At 36.3% G+C, this 19255-nt stretch overlaps 1 protein-coding gene across 1 annotated transcript; it reads right to left on the bottom strand.

The window, feature by feature from the left end:
* Positions 1–13465: 13465 nt before the first annotated feature.
* On the bottom strand, positions 13466–14254 carry LOC136827108 (uncharacterized). Its single transcript, XM_067084866.1, has one exon. The coding sequence runs from the start codon at positions 14252–14254 to the stop codon at positions 13466–13468; it is 789 nt and encodes a 262-aa protein (XP_066940967.1).
* Between the last annotated feature and the right edge of the window lie 5001 nt (positions 14255–19255).

Here is a 19255-nt window from a genome sequence, read left to right as displayed (position 1 = left end):
TGTTTACTAAATCAGCAATGAAGGGTCAGCGGGAAAAATGTAGAAATGAAAAGATAACAACTGAACATATTGACCTACATAATGTTCCAATATATGGACTAAAAAATCTAGATGATAAAAAAGAGTAACCAATGAACAACAAATTTATTAATATCTATACCCTAAGGTCAGGCGTCAGGTAATGACAGGGAAAGTAGGGTAATTTCAGTGCCTAGGTATGTTAAGGAGCTCCGGGATGGTTGGTAACACTGGTCATAAGAGGAACAGTCTCCCATGAGATGCCTTTGGGTAAAGTACTACGCCTTCCCATCCCAGTACATCTCATAAAAATTTTTCCTTTAATATACTCAGGGATTGCTAATTTTAATTCTTATCTGTTATGATATAATGTGAGATATAATTGTAATTTTGCAAAATAAAATTTTAAAAAATATTAGAACGAACATGTACTCTAAAATTAGAGTATTTTGACGAGTGTCACGGACAAGAGGAAGATTTGCAAATGCGCATCGTTTAATAAAAATATAAATTCTAAAAAATTTCTGTACCTTCTACGGGAGGTTGAAAGTTAATATTTCCAACATCCACTTTCAACTTCCCGTAGAAGGTACAGAAATATTTTAGAGTTTATATTTTTCTTAAACCATGCGCATTTGCATATCTTTCTCTTTCCACTGATGTGTTTTTCCTTTACATTGGCTGCCCTTAAAGTTGCCCGGACTCTGGGTGATTTAATTTATATTTTAGCCCGGACTGTAAGGGTTAAATTATGAAAGAAATCTCACAGATAAGAATGTAGGTATAAGACATGAAAAAGGTGAAAATATTGACAAAAAGTCAGTCAATGATGGTAGTTGTAAGAATTAGAAGGGTCGACCTTCTTTGGGTTGGGCTAAATCAGTACCCAGTTGTAAGAGTAGCTATACAATGCAATTTAGTTCATAGACACTCGTCAATCCTGAAGAATTCAAGAAGCCTAGAGACCAAACGAGATAGAACATCACGAATGGAAATCGACAAATCAGTCTGTATGAAAAAGAGGAAGTATGCTGAAATTACAGTTGTTAGTAGTTGTCCGAAAATTATAAAGATCTCTTTTGGCAGTGTGAGACAGATGAGATTAAAATATCGAAGATACAAGAGCTGCTTCCATCCAAGTGTGACAGCGCAGCAATTACTTGACAGATCTACAAAAATAAAACAAAAAAATTGTAGGAGCTGAAGGAGAGGTGTAGAATTAATTTTGTACCTACTTGTTAACCATGTAGTTAAGAAACTTTACTAAAAATTCAGCTGCTGGCGAAATGGAGAGAAATAAAGAGTAGAAGAAAGGATTACATGCTACGGTCACTAAGGACAAACTATCACCTGCTTGAGGTGCTACAGTCTGTCTGCATCCATGCTTATATTCTCCTGGAAATCTGAAAGGCCTTAGCTAACACACACACACACACATACATATATATATATATATATATATATATATATATATATATATATATATATATATATATATATATATATATATATATATATATATATATATATATATATATATATACGACGATGATGAAGGCGGAAGCCCAATATACGGAGACCAAGGGCAGATGGAGAGGCACACTAACAATCTACAGTTTTTATTGTGGCCGACGGCGTTTCAAATAATCCATTGCATTTTCAAGGCTGCAATGACACAATTTTGTTTAATAAAAAGGACGTCACTATATAAAATTATAAAGATAAAAAATAAAATAAAATAAAAATGTACATACATTTCTTAAAATATCTTAAAACAAACCTACCCAGTACATGGCTAAAAGTGACTAAACAGAAGAAGGTAAAACTACTCGAAAAAACAAAGAGAACAGCAGAGAAATCACAAAATAAACAAGGGTGTTGAGGACGTCTGGGCATTTAACGAGGAACGAGTGCTTTAATGAAAATTGACTCTAAAGTCGTAAGCTCGTCCTCGTGTTGGGCTGAGGCTATTATTTCGAAGTTTTCATATCAATCTGCGTTTTGCAGATTGCAGAGTGATTTCTTATATTTGATAATTCAGGCCTGGACAATCTGCATCCCGTCCTATAACTGACGCCCTGATGACTACAGACACGGACTTTCAGTAGCCGTCTCAACATCCAACGTAGGTTCCCAGCTCGCACTTGGGACAAGTATATTTGTAAATGATGTTGGATGCTAGAGACACGGCACAGTCTATCCTTAGATCTGAAAAGAGATCTACGCTAAGCGTTAAATGGTTTTTCGGAATAAGTTTCAAGATTTACAAACAGGAATTCTTTGCTAATGAAACTTTATAACTTTTTTTTCAGATCTAAGAAACTCATCGTTGAACAGGAAGGAAATTTAGCGTAGATATCAAGTTTGGGAACATCATAAATGACACGTGGCTCACTAAAGTCCGTGTCTGTAGTCATCATATCTAACAACTTTCTCAAAAAATTCTGTAAAACGTTTTAGATATGGAAAACAATTATTTCTAAAAAAGGACCTGTCAGAGTCAACTCAATTTCCTGTGGAAAACACCTTGTTTATTTTGTTCCTGCTGTTCTCTTTGTTTTCGAGTAGTTTTACCTTCCTCTGTTTAGTCACTTTTTAGCCATGTACTGGGTAGGTTTGTTTTAAGATATTTTAAGAAATGTATGTACATTTTTATTTTATTTTATTTTTTATCTTTATAATTTTATATAGTAACGTCCCTTTTTATTAAACAAAATCGTGTCATTGCAGCCTTGAAAATGCAATGGATTTTTGTGAAACGCCGTCGGCCACAATAAAACTGTAGATTGTTAGTGTGCCTCCATCTGCCCTTGGTCTCTCTCTCTCTCTCTCTCTCTCTCTCTCTCTCTATATATATATATATATATATATATATATATATATATATATATATATATATATATATATATATATATATATATATATATATATATATATATATATATATATATATATATATATATATATATATATATATATATATATATATATATATATATATATATATATATATATATATATATATATTTATATATATATATATATATATATATATATATATATATATATATATATATATATATATATAACGAATACAGGAGCAGATACTCAAATAACAGGCAAACTGGGTAACGGAAAGCCGTTCTTTTTCTTTATCCATTTATTAATACGCCGGCGTTTACCTCTTGATACATTTTCCGGCTGGAGAAGCGATGAACTTCAACAGTAATTGTGTATAAACACTAAAAGGTATACACATATATACTTAACACCATGTTAAAGGGATAAAAAAGACAGCCTTAAAAACACTTAAAAGCTATCTAAAAAAGTATTTGAAAAAGAACAGAACAGCAGAAGAAGGCCAGGGCCAATATGAAAAGCAAAAGACATCTACCCACACCGGTGTGGTAGGTCTGTTGCTTTTCTTCTGTTGTTCTGTTCTTTTTTAAATAATTTTTAAATAGCTTTTAAGTGTTTTTAAGGTTGTCCTTTTTTTATTGTCCTTTAACATGGTGTTAAGCATATATGTGTATACCTTTTAGCGTTTATAAACAATTATTGTTTAAGATCATCGCTTTTCCAGCCAGGAAAATGTATCAAGAGATAAAAAACGTCGGCGTATTAATAAATGGATAAAGAAAAAGAACGCCTTTCCTGTCACTCCACTTGCTCTGTATATATATATATATATATATATATATATATATATATATATATATATATATATATATATATATATATATATATATATATATATATATATATATATAGCAGATATACTCGATAACGGAAAACATCTCATTTACACACACACACACACACACATATATATATATATATATATATACATATATATATATATATATATATATATATATATATATATATATATATATATATATATATATATATATATATATATATATATATATATATATATATATATATATATATATATATATATATATATATATATATATATATATATATATATATATATATATATATATATACATATATATATATATATATATATATATATATATATATATATATATATATATATATATATATATGTGTGTGTGTGAGTGTGTGTGTGTATGTATATGTATAGCCTATCTCCAAGTACATTATTTTAAGTTTCTATTAAGCTATTTTTCATTTTACATTTCCTGTATTTTCAGACTGAGTGACGGAGTTAGATACAGCCATGGCTAACGACTCGGAGGAAATCTGATGGATTGACCGAATCCGGACTATAACCTTCAGAGAGGCCAGGGATGCTGGTGCATCCTTCATTTCACATTCCTGGATAGCTAAATACATTAAAAGAGATGAATCCTTTGTTAAAAGAAACTGGAACAAAAATCCATATGACTGTCATCATGAAAAGAGTGGGAATCTTGGAAGGCCTGAAGTCCTTTCTCAGGAGTCAAAAGACATCATAGCTGAGGCAGTGGGTAGACCAAGAAAGTCTTTATGTAAATTGGTGCTTGAACTAGAAACAAAAAGAGGAAAGAAGAGAAGTTATAGTGCTGTATATCGTGAGTTGAAAAAATCTGGTATCAAGCCATTTCATGTTATCAGCAAGCCCAACATCACTCAGCAACAGAGAGAAGACTGCATGGTTTTCTGGTTCATTTCTTAAAGATTGGGACGAAGCTGACTTTCTCCATGTTGCCGCATCAGATGAATTCTTCATTTACACAGTCAGGAAGCCAAATCATAAAAATTACATCATTTGACCTGCAAATCTGGATGATATCAGCAATGATGTGCGCTATCACCAAGTTGTGAAATTTCCTGAATGTTTGGGAATTGGGAATTTTTCTCTGTTTCATAGCCAAACGATTAATGTGGATCATCAAAGAAAAAGGATAGTCATGGAATGGCGAATACTTCAGAGAAACTGTGCTTACTGGTGGAGTATTTCCTTTCCTCAAAGATCCTGAAAATGTGTTATCTGTTGAAGAAGTCACATTTTTGCAAGATAAGGCACCATGTTTCAAGGCTCTTCAGACACAGGAGCTGCTTTGAAACAGTGGTATTGATTTCTTCTAGTCAAGTGAATTTCCAGGTAGCTCCCCTGACATTAATGTGTGTGAAAACATTGGTAGTATCTTAAAGGATCGTGTTGAAGTGCACACAGTGAACTATGATGGTATACCAATACTCAACGACCTGCGAAGAGAGGTGACCAAAGTGCGCAGGGAAATGGAGTTTGAGTCTCAGCTTTTTTACGATTTGCTTAAATCATACCCTCTCAAGAATGCAGGCTGTGGTACAGGCAGATGGAGGCCACACAAAATATTAAATACTCAGAGAGAAACTTAATTAAATACCTGTTCTGAATTACTTTTGTTTTTGGCCATATCAATTTTAGTTTACACTGTAGGGGGGGGGCCCCTCTAATTTCGAAACACCCTGTTTATACGAGTATATATATATATATATATATATATATATATATATATATATATATATATATATATATATATATATATATATATATATATATATATAGGCCTATATATATATATATATATATATATATATATATATATATATATATATATATATATATATATATATATATATATATATATATATATATATATATATATATATATATATATATATATATATATATATATATATACATACATACATACATATATATATATATATATATATATATATATATATATATATATATATATATATACTCATTCCAAGTAAGCCAATTTTTAAATAAAATTAGACTAATCAACACACAAATGAGACAAGGGACAGTAGTATTAAACGTTTTAATGAAACAGAAAAATAATATTAGGCCTAAATACGTAAACTTTGAAATAAAAACAAGCAATTACTAACTTAGTTAACTCAATTTTCTTGCCATGGAACTCTTCCTTCATTCATGAAATACTCAGTAAACATTATGAAAGTACTTGGGGGTAAATTTGAACTCTTTTAGCAAACTCACATGGGAGTATTGAATTAGTTTTTCCAACCACTCTTTCACTAGACGTCTTACTTGGCGTTTATGAATATTTTCATGCTGTCAGCAAGCCAGTTACAGCCAGAACATCGTCTGTTGACGCCATGGTTGCTACTGAAGACTGAGGAAAAAAGATTGTATTGTTAGCGGTGGAGGTTTTCCTGCACAGGCCGAATGTGCAGGCATAACTGCGCAGATATAACTGAACGTTAGTGGTGGCTTTAAGAGATAAAAAATAAAAGATAGATAAAGAAAGATGTGTTTCATTACACATTTCCCTTGCTTGTAATTTTGCAATTAATGTTTTGTGTGATAGCGTGAAATTGAACTAATCAACAATGGGCGTCAGAAGTTCACAAAATATTTTTTCATCATATTCTGTGATCCTGAAAACAACAGAAATATACATATTCTAATAATTATTTTCAAAATTTCAAGGTTATAATACTGTTGTGAAGTTTATTTTTCAGTAATATCATTATTTTAAAATGAATGGCATGGTTTTTATCTCAAGAGAATAATACAGGAAATATTCTGCTGCTGTTGCTTTTTAAGAAAAATAAACTATCACTTTCAGCAATCGTGTCTAAAAGAATGATTCCCGAATGTAGGTAACACTGAAATGAAAAATAAGCTCTGATAGTAGCAAAACAAAGGTTCGAGAGCAAGTTTCGTTAAAACCATCCACTTTAACATTAAAGGCTCCTATGCAAAGACTATACGTTACAAAATAGAGAGAGAGAGAGAGAGGCTGCTACAAATGTCATGAATTCTTGTCACCATTAATGAATAGTGCTCTTTGATAATCCGCTGAGAATACAAGTGTTTCTAATTGAGGCTGCCTGTGTCACATTGTTATCCTATGAGTTGAAGTAAGTATTGTTTGTGTTCTCTCCACCGTCGTCGTCGTTATGGTCTGACCATTAGAATTATTCCTCTCTTCAAACAAAACTATGATGCTTACTCAGTGCTAATTGGTTTGCCTCAAGAGTTTAATGAGCATATCAAAAGTTGAGTATCATTTAATTAGTTCGAGCTCTTCCCCATTAAAGAAACCTAAGATTTGAGAAGCTCGAGGGGTATTTGCAAAGTTTTCTTTCAGAGAACATCAAAAGCGCTTATTCCTTCATTAGCAAAAGCTTCTGCTCGCAGGTGCTCAGATTTATGATATAAGTTTGTCTGTTGTTTACAAACATTCATGTTTGCACCAGGGAATCATCCTCGCGTTACTATAGGTTGGAGACCTCACAGTGACACGGAAACAAATTTGTTTAGAAATTCAACGTTAATTCTAATTTGCTAGTCTTAAATGACGCTTTCAGAGCCTTCTCAAGAGGGAATGCAATAGTAAGTTTTGCTCCCTCTCTCTCTCTCTCTCATAAAGTTAGAACATTTTATTAATTTACACACAAGCATACATTTTAGTATATACAAACATAAATTCTGTTCATAAACCAGTTATCTGACACTGAAATCGATTGTTATGAAGAACAATGAATAGTCTGAGAAAATAAGTAACACCACTATTAAAAATGTATTTTTTTCTGTATTTATAAAATCTGTCTCTGAATAATAATGGCTTTCATAAATGTTACAAATGCATTCTGTTGCCATGCTGTAATAACAAAATTCGATCTAAAACAATATCCGAGCTCCATTTATACGTAACACTGTCAATTCATGCTATACTATACCACATTCTGTAGTCGTGTTATATTGAAAAGTAAATGATTGGTCAGTTCTGCCCATCAAGCAATAAATTGAAGCAATTGAGCACAAGAAAGGTTTTTTTTTTTTTTTGCTTTGTTTTGTATGAATCTACCCTAGCAAATTAAAGATTATCCAAACACAGTAAATGCTTACAACATCATTTACAAGATAAAACGGAAACACCAAAAAAGAAATTCCATCTGACGATAAAATCAACAATTCCTTAAACAGACAGAATGTTCAGTAGTTGATTTCACGGTTGAATGAAAAACTACAGACTGCGGTTATATAATAGAGCGCATCTTGAGCGATGAGACAGACTACACACAGAATAATTGTTTATTTGGCTAATCGTCATTACCAGCATTTATGTAAGATGCTGTTTCGGGCTGCCCCAGAGCAAGAGCCCGTGCCAGTGCAAAGCTGGCTTAATCTAAAGTAACAACAACGTGTAAGATGTTAACACCTTAGATCTAGTTGAACTGGAGTAATTTGGCTTCAGTTTTAAGCTGATGATTATCATTTTCAATGCCGGAGCTTTACATAATTATATATATTATTATGATTAGCAAGAATTCGCTAGCAAATTGCCTCCCCTCCCCCCCCTCCTTTGTTGTTGTTGGTTGTTGTTGTGTTTCATTTACTGCCAGCCGGCCGATCGATAGACCATCTGTCTATCGACTTAAAACCAAGGGTTTAAAAGATTAAAGGCGCTCCCATTTTTGATAAAGATCTTTCCTTCGAGGCAAAAGTAATCTGGCTTGGGTGTTTCTCCTACAGGCCAAAACCTCCCCTGCGGGCAGCAGGTGCAATGAGTCAAAGCATCTGTGTTGGACGCACCCCTGCCCCATAGGAGGGGATAAAAAGCAGAAACCCACGAGGTCGACACACACACACGCGGGCTGGAAGATATGGAATGAAGACGTCCTCAACACCTGGCCCCATCGATGCCCTTGCATCCCAACCACGTGGCCCTTTCCAAAGTATACTTCTCCTCGTGCCCTTCGACCGTATTCCTCGAGCCCACACGCCATTGCTTGAGTTTCGAGGAGTTCCCATCGCCTTGCCCCTTTACGGAAGCCCTTGCATCTCACCACGTGGAAGAAACTCGCCCTCGGAAATCGCAAGTCATCCACGGACTGCCTTCTACGCGCCCTCGGAAAATCTGCTAAGATAAAGTGCCCTGGAAGAGCCCCATTTCAGTCATGCTTTTGTCTCGTAATATTTTCTTAAAGAGAAAGCCAGAAATCTCCCTTGTCTAATGTCCGTGCGCCTCTTGCATCGGCAGTATTAATTCTTTATTACTCCTTTGGCACCCTCAGTGCAGCTTCAATTCATTATTCTTTTGTCTATTTTTATTACTGGCGTATAATGTGCATATCTCTCATTTCAGAGGGATCCTATTTCGTGGAAGCTTCTTGGACTGTGGCTGGAATCCCCCAGTTTCATTCAATCTACTTGAGTTCCTCTTTCCCGTACTAATGTCATTTATGTAAATACACTACTTTAAATGTGCCCACGTGTTTTACGTAATATTTCCCTCAGTAACCAGAGCCCTATGCTCATATGAAATTCTCCTTTGTTTTCCTCTTTTTTTACGTTTTCCCGTACCCACGAAGTCAGAATCACAAGGCTAAATTACAAACTAAAACCACGGAAAAACGTAAATTGTTGCTACCTGTCTCACAGAGCATATTTCAAACTAAAACCACGGAAAAAAAAAAAAAAAAATATATATATATATATATATATATATATATATATATATATATATATATATATATATATATATATATATATATATATATATATATATATATATATATATATATATATATATATATATATATATATACATATATATATATATATATATATATATATATATATATATATATATATATATATATATATATATATATATATATATATATATATATATATATATATATATATATATACATATATATACATATATATAGTATATATATATATATATATATATATATATATATATATATATATATATATATATATATATATATATATATATATATATATATATATATATATATATATATATATATATATATATATATATATATATATATATATATATATATATATATATATATATATATATACATATATATATATATATATATATATACAGTATATATCAATATACTTTATCACATACACAATTGTTCTGTGCATTAGTAGAATTACTAAAAGGACCTCATTCAAACTGGATGGTATCTAACGAGGTTTTTTATTCAGAAAAAGTTACAAGCTTTCTTGGACAAACAGGATTAAAAGTACCCAGCGCACAGATATAAATACAGCCGGACTACGCGTCTGCTCATCGTACGGATACTTGATAATGTGGACTGTTTGTCCAAGAAAGCTTGTAACTTTTTCTGAATAAAAACCCCGTTAGATACCATTCAGTTTGAATGAGGTCCTTTTAGTAATATATATATATATATATATATATATATATATATATATATATATATATATATATATATATATATATATATATATATATATATATATATATTATTTTTATAATTACCCAGACGTCTCGTACAGTGCTCCGTGCCCCCCCACCTAATTTACCCCTTTTGTTTACTGAGAACCACATGGCCGATCGTATTATCAACATTCCGATCCGTCCCTTTTTTTACCTGGAACAGATATTGAGATGACACAGATAACAGGGGCCAGGAGGATATTTTATGCCACCCCCTTAAGAAGATTAGCCCAATTAAATGGACTTTCTAAAGGCAAATTAAGTTGCCTGAATTGTCTTACCTCCGCAGGAAACCCGCCAGGGCAATGGAATCGTTGCCCACCTGGCCAGTGAATCATGCTTGCACGCGGCCCCTACCTCTGGCCGCGTGCCTATAGAGAAGCAGTTAAGGAGAGTTAGTTAGTTGTGGGGAGAAGCCATGCAGCAACATCATGCGGGCAAGCTGTAACTTTGCTGAGAGATCACCCTTCATCCCTGTCCGACTCCAGACTGCAGTCATCCTCGAGGGCACCGCCATACGTGTGATCATCCCTCGTCCTTCTTCGTCAGAGACCAGCTTCCCATAAGGTAAAGTGCGAGAGAAGACTTTCAGTCACGACAGTTTGCCCTTTAGAAAGCTTGGAGTACCAGCATTTCACTTCTGTCCTTGCGCCAGTTTATCCATTTCCATTTCCAATGTCATGTGTTCGAGTGCAAAGTAGTCATTCATTCCTCGAGTTTTTTGACACCCTCAGTGCAAACTCGAGACTTATTCTGTGTTAAATTGTTCCTTTACTGGCATGTAATGTGTAAATCTCCCTTGCAGAGGGACCTATTCGCAGTGGACTCATCTCGGCCTGTGCCTTGCCTTTAATCAAGACTCCAGAAGAAGGATCTTCAGGCGTTGCAAGCCCTTTATCAATTTACTTATCCATTTTCCCTTCAAATGTTTGCTTTTATAAATATAATTCTTTAATTTATCCCAAGTGTTTGCGCAACATTTCCTTATGAAGAAGAGCCTTCAGCTCCTAAATTCTCCCCTTTTTCGCATTTTTTTTACGATTTCCCTTTGTGTAAGTCAGAACTCCAAGGCCAATTAAATAAAGTTCCCGTTGTCGGCCTGTAAAATACCATAAACCAGGAAATAAAATATATATATATATATATATATATATATATATATATATATATATATATATATATATATATATATATATATATATATATATATAAATATATAAAGATTAAAAGGCCTATAAAACAATATAGACACGACAAAGACATTTCAACTGCCGATCACCAGTGAATGTGATCAGAGGGTAAGTGACGAGTGTATTTTTAAGGCATTTATGGCAAATACAGATATAGCAAGATGGCATTGGTAATATTGGAGATGACGGTTGTTCACGTTAGGAGGGGTCAGTCTCTTGTTGTTTGTAGTCCTCTTTAGCTCTTATCTGTGTCTAGTCTAATGCCATAACTGCCGGAGCTCTTGATTGAGAATAGGTCTTCAAATTAGCTCGTCCGTGAAATCTAATTCCCAGTGTCCTCCTGACTGATTCCTGTTCTTAGACTGACTGATGATGGCGGACTTCAGAATCATTCTTTTGCAAGGGCGGTACTTTTGGAAACCGGTCAGCCCCATTCCAATTTATGTGCGAAAACCCCTAATATTTCTGAAGTGAATCTTACAAATCTTTTATGGTCGGTTAATCTTAGTGATTTGGACCACCGGTCTCCCCAACGTAAACTTCATTACAGTTTCTGCATGGGATTTTATAAATACCGTCCTTTGCTTGCTTTTTTTTTATCTAAATATACATCAGTGAGTGCAGTCCCGATGGATTTCAGATAAATAAAAATAGATGGAATGTTAGATTTAAGCTGTTCGATTACTCTTTTTTGTTCTCAACGATAGAGATATTTATTTTATTGTTAGAGTCTATTTGTTTCTTATTTGTGGGACTTTTATAGTATATTTTGTTCGACGTGTTGACAGCCTTAGTAATAATGTATGCTGGGAAGAGTAATTTAGTCAGAGGTTGACTGATCGTATCAAATTCTTTTTCTAGATACCCATGCTAACAATCCTAAGCTCTCTGAGAAATAGATTGCAGCCAATCATGATCTTTGCAGACACCATGACAGGAAGTGGATATAGGAAACAGCGGAAGTAGGTTTCCTATATATTGTGAAGCTGCGTTTAATCTGTTCTTTTGTGATCAAAACATCCAGGAAAGACAAATTACCGTCCTTCTCCCTATTCAGTTTTAAATTTGATGGCCTGGGCTAACACATATATTCTTAAAAACTTCATTGAAATTTCCCCAGCTAGTTTCTCAGAATGCAGATGTCATCTACGCATATAAACCATATCATATCACGGGGGCTGATGGACGATAACTTGCAGTATTGAAATATTCCATGTAAAACATCTTTTAGATAAGAGGAGAATGCCCTGCTCATTTTGATATTGGTCAACAGGATGCTTAAGTTATTAAGACTGTATAAAATCTGTGTTCTAAGTGGGAGGATGAGAAGGTTCCTATGAAAGGAGATAATAGACCTGTCAGTCATTCGGAAGTTTTGTACAAGAATGAACCCCTGCTTGGTATTTTGGGGCGAAGGGGTGTAGCGATGGTGTGAGTAAGAAGCAGCATCTGCAAACTTACTAATTTATTCAAAACAACAAAAAGAAAGGTCAAGGGCTCTTGCGAGAGGAAATGTAGTTCTGAATATGAGGCGAACAAATGGAGATGAATATAAAGTTAACTGTGTTTGTTTGAGAATGGAGAATGGTACATAATTCTATATAAAAGTTGCAAACAGAGTTCTGATAAATATATCTGGAAAGCTGACATTGTATTGCCTCTATTAAGAATGATACATTTGACGTGACATTATTATGAACTACAGTATACATAAAAAGGATGTATGGTGCTGCCTATGTTTCTTATATACGTGTGCTTGCCTCATATGTCAGGTGTTTGTTGTGAGGAGCTGATGCCCGTAGGGTATGAGTTCTGACCCAGGTAAGGACAATTGTGTAGGTCCGTGTAGGACCCTACAGGACTCCCCCACCTTAGAGAGGCCTACAGTTGTAGGTCGGTGTCTGGGAGGTATGCTTGTTTGAGGTGATCGATGGAGACTCAGACAGACCTGCTATCAACTGTCATCTGGTAGGCCTTGTCTCTTATTTGGATGATCTGGTATGGTTCCAACTAGGATGGGGAGATGGGGGCCTCTGTGCATTCACTCGTATAAATGGCCAGCATTATTTGTTCTAATGCTTTACAGATGTCGGATGAGGATGTCAGGCTTGTTGGATGTTGAAAGATATCTGCCAGCAATGTTAATGCTTGTCCATACAGGATTTCTGCTGGAGATGAGTCAAATGCCACATGTGGTGATGTTCTCAGGCCGGGTAGGACCCAAGGTAACTCCTTTCTCCAAATCACTCCTTGGCATCTGGCGGTGAGTCTTTGGCTTCTGGGTTGTAGGCCATTGTGTGTAACCTTTGTCACCAAACTGTCTGTGAGGGCATTCCATAAACTGGGCATGAAGTTGGCCCCCCTGCAACTCATGATGATCTGCTGGACTCCATGTCTGCTGACCCATCTGATGAAAGCTTTCACACAACTCTCTGCCATCTGTTGCTGTATCTGTATTGCTTCTGGCCACCTGGTATTCCTGCCAATGATGGCGAACAGGTATCTGTACCCCTCGATGTGGATGTAGGTGAAACAACAGTGTGTTGTGTGGAACTCTCCTATTCCGCTCTCTACATGCCACGTTATTTTTGACGTCTGACACAGACGGCATTGTCCCCACCAGATATGCCGTTCCGCTACAATTTGGGCAGTTGCGCGGCCTGATGGGTCGAACAGGTTGTGGGCAAAGTTGAAAGCCTTCCTTCTGAGACCTACTGACAGGTAGGGGCAAGGGTATCCAGCACTGGTTTTGTAGGCGATGGTTGTCCCTCCATGGTTGATAGACAGGTCACTCCACATGAAGGTCGGGTTGTCCTGCCCCAGTCACTGTAAGTCCATGTCATCTTTTTGAGCCTCTGTTATTTCAGGATAGGCTATCCCGATCTGGACAGTGTTGGCACAGTTTCTCGATAGTGCATCAGCCAAGGTGTTTGGAGACCCCTTCAGGTACTTGATGGTGCAGGATTGTTCAGCTATTGCCGACAGGTGACGTTAATGTTGTGCTGACCATGAGTCTGTGGTTTTTGTGAAGGCATGCACCAAGGGTTGGTGGTCCGTTTGTATGAAGAAGTGCCATCATTTGAGTATGTGGTGGAAGTGGTGGATATCTTTTTGGACTGCCAGCAACTCTATCAAATGTGGAATACTTTTGTTTTGCTGTCGTTAACTTTTTGCTCAAAAACGCCAGCGGTTGACGACCATCATCTGTGTTCTGCTTCAGTACCGTGCCCATAGCCGTTTTACTCACGTCAGTCATCAAAGTGAGGGACCTATGGGGTAGAGGAAAAATTAATGTGGCTGTAGAGATTATTGCCTGCTTTGCTAATATCAATGAATTATCTCGAATATTTCACCAACATAATTTTTGGGGTTTTCCTTTAAACAGTTATATATCAGACTCATTATTTTAGCGATATTGGGTTTAAATTGATAGTAGTAAGTAATTGGTCCTGAAAATTCTTGTACGGTTTTGATTGTGATTGGAGTCAGGAAGTCAGTGATTGCTTTTACTTATGCTGGGAGGGGTTTGATGCCATCTGGACTTATTTGATGTCCCAGGAATTCCACTGTCATTTTTGCCTACTTGCATTTGTCTTCCCTTACTACAAGTCTGTTTTCTTTGAGTATTTGTAGCACCCTTTTGATGTCATTTAGGTGTTGCTGGAGGTTGGGGCTAAATATGAGGATGTCATCGATGTACGAGTAGACAATGCATGAGGGAAGATCACCCAGGAGCTTGTCCATTAGTCTTTGGAAGGTTGCCTCTATGTTCCGAAGGCCGAAGCAGCTGTAACTGAATATTTAGGTGCCAAAGGGGGTGATAATCACGTCTTCTCTATGTCTTCCTTCGCTACTGGAACTGGGAAGTATCCCTTCAGCAGAAATATTTCGGTGAAGACTTTGGCTCCGTTCATTTGGCAAAGTTCGGCAATGGGGTTTGTTTTAACGTTTAACCGCCAATAGTCTATGTACAGCCGGCATGTTCCGTCAAGTTTTGGTACCATTTGGAGGTGGGATGCCCATGGGCTGGGAGCATCCTGACATATTCCTGCCGTCTCCATTTTCCTGAATACCTGTTTGGCGAAGGCGAGTTTTTCTGGGGCCAAACGTCTGAAGCAAGCGTGGACTGGGTGACCTTCCATTTCTATGAGGTGCTGGATGTTGTGCTTTGCTGATTTGGTTAATTCATGTTGCAGGTCATCTTTGAAGACCTCTGAGAACTCCTGTAGGAAGCAGTGTACTTCTTGCGGTTGGCTGGCTGATGAGATGGGCACTGTTTGTCATATCTGCTGTTGTGGTGACAATACGGTGGTGGGTTGCTTTATTAGTTGTTGCGGTGATGATGCAGGGACAGTTTTTGGGATCAGCTGTTTTGATGCTATGTCCACCAGCAGGTTGTGTTCTTTTAGGATATCTGCTCCTAAAAGTACTAACGTTATTTCTGCCATGATGAACGTCCAGCTGTAGCCTTTCCTGTTGAATGACAGTTTCGTGGACCTCCTCCTTTACATCTTGAGTGGTGCTCTGCTAGTGGTGGATACGTGGATGTCGGTGGGTGGGGTGGGGTTGAGCCATTTGTGCAGGCTGGCTGGCATGAATGATTTGCATGACCCTGTGTTGACAAAGAATTCTGTGTTTGACCTTTTGTCCCAGATGAAGAAACACATTGAGCCTTTGCGTTCATACCTGGAAGAAAGACAGTTGAAAGCAGGTGCAGTTTCTCTTACAAGGCAACCGGTCTGCTCACCTCTGATGTTTAGTTGTTTGGAGTTGTTTTGAGAACAGGCAGCCTTTGTCATATTTGCAGGCCTTTCTTCCAAATTTCCAATAGAAGAAGCACATTCCCTCTAGTGGTTCATTTTTCTTCTGCCTGGTCTTTCCATTGTTGAATTGTTTGGGGAACCTCCGCTTTTGGATGGGGGAAGCCAGTTCCTCTGGGTCGCTGTCGGATTCCATGTCAGTTGACTGCTGGGACCGTTGTCTGCTGTTGCTATGGGTGGCCAGGTGGGCTGTGCTGCTTTGTGGGCTATGTGTACTGCATTTACCAGACTTGTGAATTCTTTGATACACATGGCAGAGGCACTGGGCATTGTGAGGAGGACCTCTCTCACAAGGTCCAGGGTTGACTTGGGATAGACCTTTGCAGCAGGTAGCATTACCAGCCGCTGCAATTGCTTGTAGATGTGAGGTGGTCGCTTGTCTCCTATGGCTGCCCCCATGTTGTCCATGAACTTCTTGGCTCTTAGGGAGGGTGACATGCTGAAGGATGACTTCAGCTGGTTCTTCAGTGATCTGTAGGTAACAGGTGTTTTAAGTCCTGGAAGCCATTCTGTGACTTGATCAAAAACGTTGACTGGCAGGAATTCGAGGACGGTGTCTGCTTTGCATGCTGAGTAGGTGATTTTCTTTGACTGGAAGATTGTCTCTGCCCTAAAGAACCAAGCTTCTGGGTTGTGAGGCGTAAAGGGAGGCAGAAGTATGGAGGAAGCAGCGACGCTGTCATTGGAGAAGCTGACATCACTGGGGCTGGCTGGGCTGGTCATCTCTGTGGTCAACAATGTAGCAAAGGCATGAGTAAGAGGCAGCATCTACAAACTTACTAATTTATTCAAAACAACAAATAGAAAGGTCAAGGGTTCTTGCGAGCCGAAATGTAGTGCCTGACACGAGGGGAACAAAATAGATACTAATATACTGTCAATTGTGTTTGTTTGAGAATGGAGAATGGTACATAATTCTATACACAAGTTGCAAACAGAGTTCTGATAAATACAGTATATCTGGAAAGCTGACATTGTATTGCCTCTATTAGGAATGATACATTTGACCTGACAGTATTATGAATGACAGTATGCATAAAAAGGATGTATGGTGTCGGCTGTTTCTTATATTCGTGTGCTTGGTGCGTATGTCAGGAGATGCTTGTTGTGGGGAGCGGATGACCGTTGGGTAGGAGTTCGGACGGCCAGGTAAGATGGACGAACGTGGGCTAAATCGATTTTTTTAATATGTTTCGCAGATTTCTTGAATAGGCCTCGCTGTTTTTATTAGCACCTGATAGCTCAAAAGAGAAAGATATCTGTAAATACCATCTTCCCGGCACAGAAGGCGAAGAGATGAGGCTAAATTACTTATTTTTCTTCTTATTACCTTGATATCCTGGTGGCTGGAGTCTACTGACATGTCTATTCGGAGAAATGTGATTCCTATTTCATACCTTAAACATTGTACATGTTAAATAATTACTAAATTATTCAGTAGCATATCTTAAAACGCATACCATTAGCAATATTTCATGATAAGCATTCTTATTAATAAGGTGCATTTATTATCATCGATATATTCCGAGAGAAAGTTACAGTTTCAAGATACCCTGCGATATAGCCTACTGTTTCATTACATAGCCATAAGAATGACAAATTTAATATTTCTATATACAATCGTAGACTGCCTAATTTTTTTTTTTTTTAAGTTGATTTCTCACGTGGCAAATTTGCACTGCCTGGGTGCAGAATGTTTTTGAGATTCATGATTAACATCATTTGGTTCAACATTACCTTATCAAAAATGGCTGAATCTTCTTATGTCGATGTAATAAATCAGCTTCGATGAATGACTTTTTTCTTTATCGGTTTAGGTTCACAGCCTTTTTCATTTTTGAAAACTTAGTCATTTAACTGTAGAATGTTCGGGAGTAAAGGTTCCTGACAAGTGTGTATACCTTTTCTTTTTCATAAGAGAAACAACAAATTATTTGTAACTTACCACTTGATTTGCAACAGAGGAATTTTTTTAGATTTTTTAAATAATCAAGAGGCATAAATTACATGTTAAGTTTTTATTACGAATTGCGACCCAAGGTCCTTTCCTTCGAAGTGCATACTTTTGATACACCTTATGTAACTTTACTGAAAGGGGCTCAAAGCTCTACATAGCTTTGGGCCTACTAAATCTACAAAGAGGGTTTTTTGACATAAATACATAACTTACGAAAACATTTCGTAATTTGGATAAGGTTGACTTCATCATTTTTTCCTTTAAAGTACACAGTGTCTCATGGTGTGTCTTTTTAGGAAAAGTCATTCTATACCACATAGAAATACTAAACAGGACATTGGTCGCTATACTATTACGCTTCTGTTATGAAGGCAATTAATGGATTTTGCAAGAAACGTTTGGTGTTTTTTCTGTGTAAGTAAATGTGAAAATGCAACTAAGAAATTACACCCGATAAAAAGGAAGGGAATGTATGACCATAACGGAGTTATAGCTCGTCGTCATATAAGCCGTTCTGCTGTTCATACGTACCCGAGTGGTTTATTGCTACTCCACCAAAAACGCAAGCATTCCTAGAGAGAAGAACGATCTCATTAAAACTACAATGTACAGAGATCCAGGTGCAAAGGACAAAGTAATGTAGGAGAATGGCCACCGATAAGTGTTAGTCAGGGGTTGCTGGCAGACGCTGCCGCAGGGAGTGACCCATTACACTTACTGCACATGTTTGCCATGAAACAGATATGTTTTAGTATAAGACGCAAACTGGGTTTAATTCACGAGAGAGAGAGAGAGAGAGAGAGAGAGAGAGAGAGAGAGAGAGAGAGAGAGAGAGAGAGAGAAGATATCTTTCCTCTGAAATGCGTGTAAGTGGGGAAATTATATATATATATATATATATATATATATATATATATATATATATATATATATATATATATATATATATATATATATATATAACAATAGAGAATACCAACACGAGGCTAATATAATAGTAAAGGATGATGAAAAAGGGTGCAT

The sequence above is a fragment of the Macrobrachium rosenbergii genome, chromosome 41, assembly GCF_040412425.1.
Source record: "Macrobrachium rosenbergii isolate ZJJX-2024 chromosome 41, ASM4041242v1, whole genome shotgun sequence".
NCBI lineage: Eukaryota > Metazoa > Arthropoda > Malacostraca > Decapoda > Palaemonidae > Macrobrachium > Macrobrachium rosenbergii.
This window is presented reverse-complemented; position numbering and strand designations above follow the sequence as displayed.

What these genes read in the sequence shown, in the direction of transcription:
- LOC136827108 (XM_067084866.1), bottom strand. Translation starts at nt 14,254, where the DNA reads ATGTGGAGTGACCTGTCTATCAACCATGGAGGGACAACCATCGCCTAC.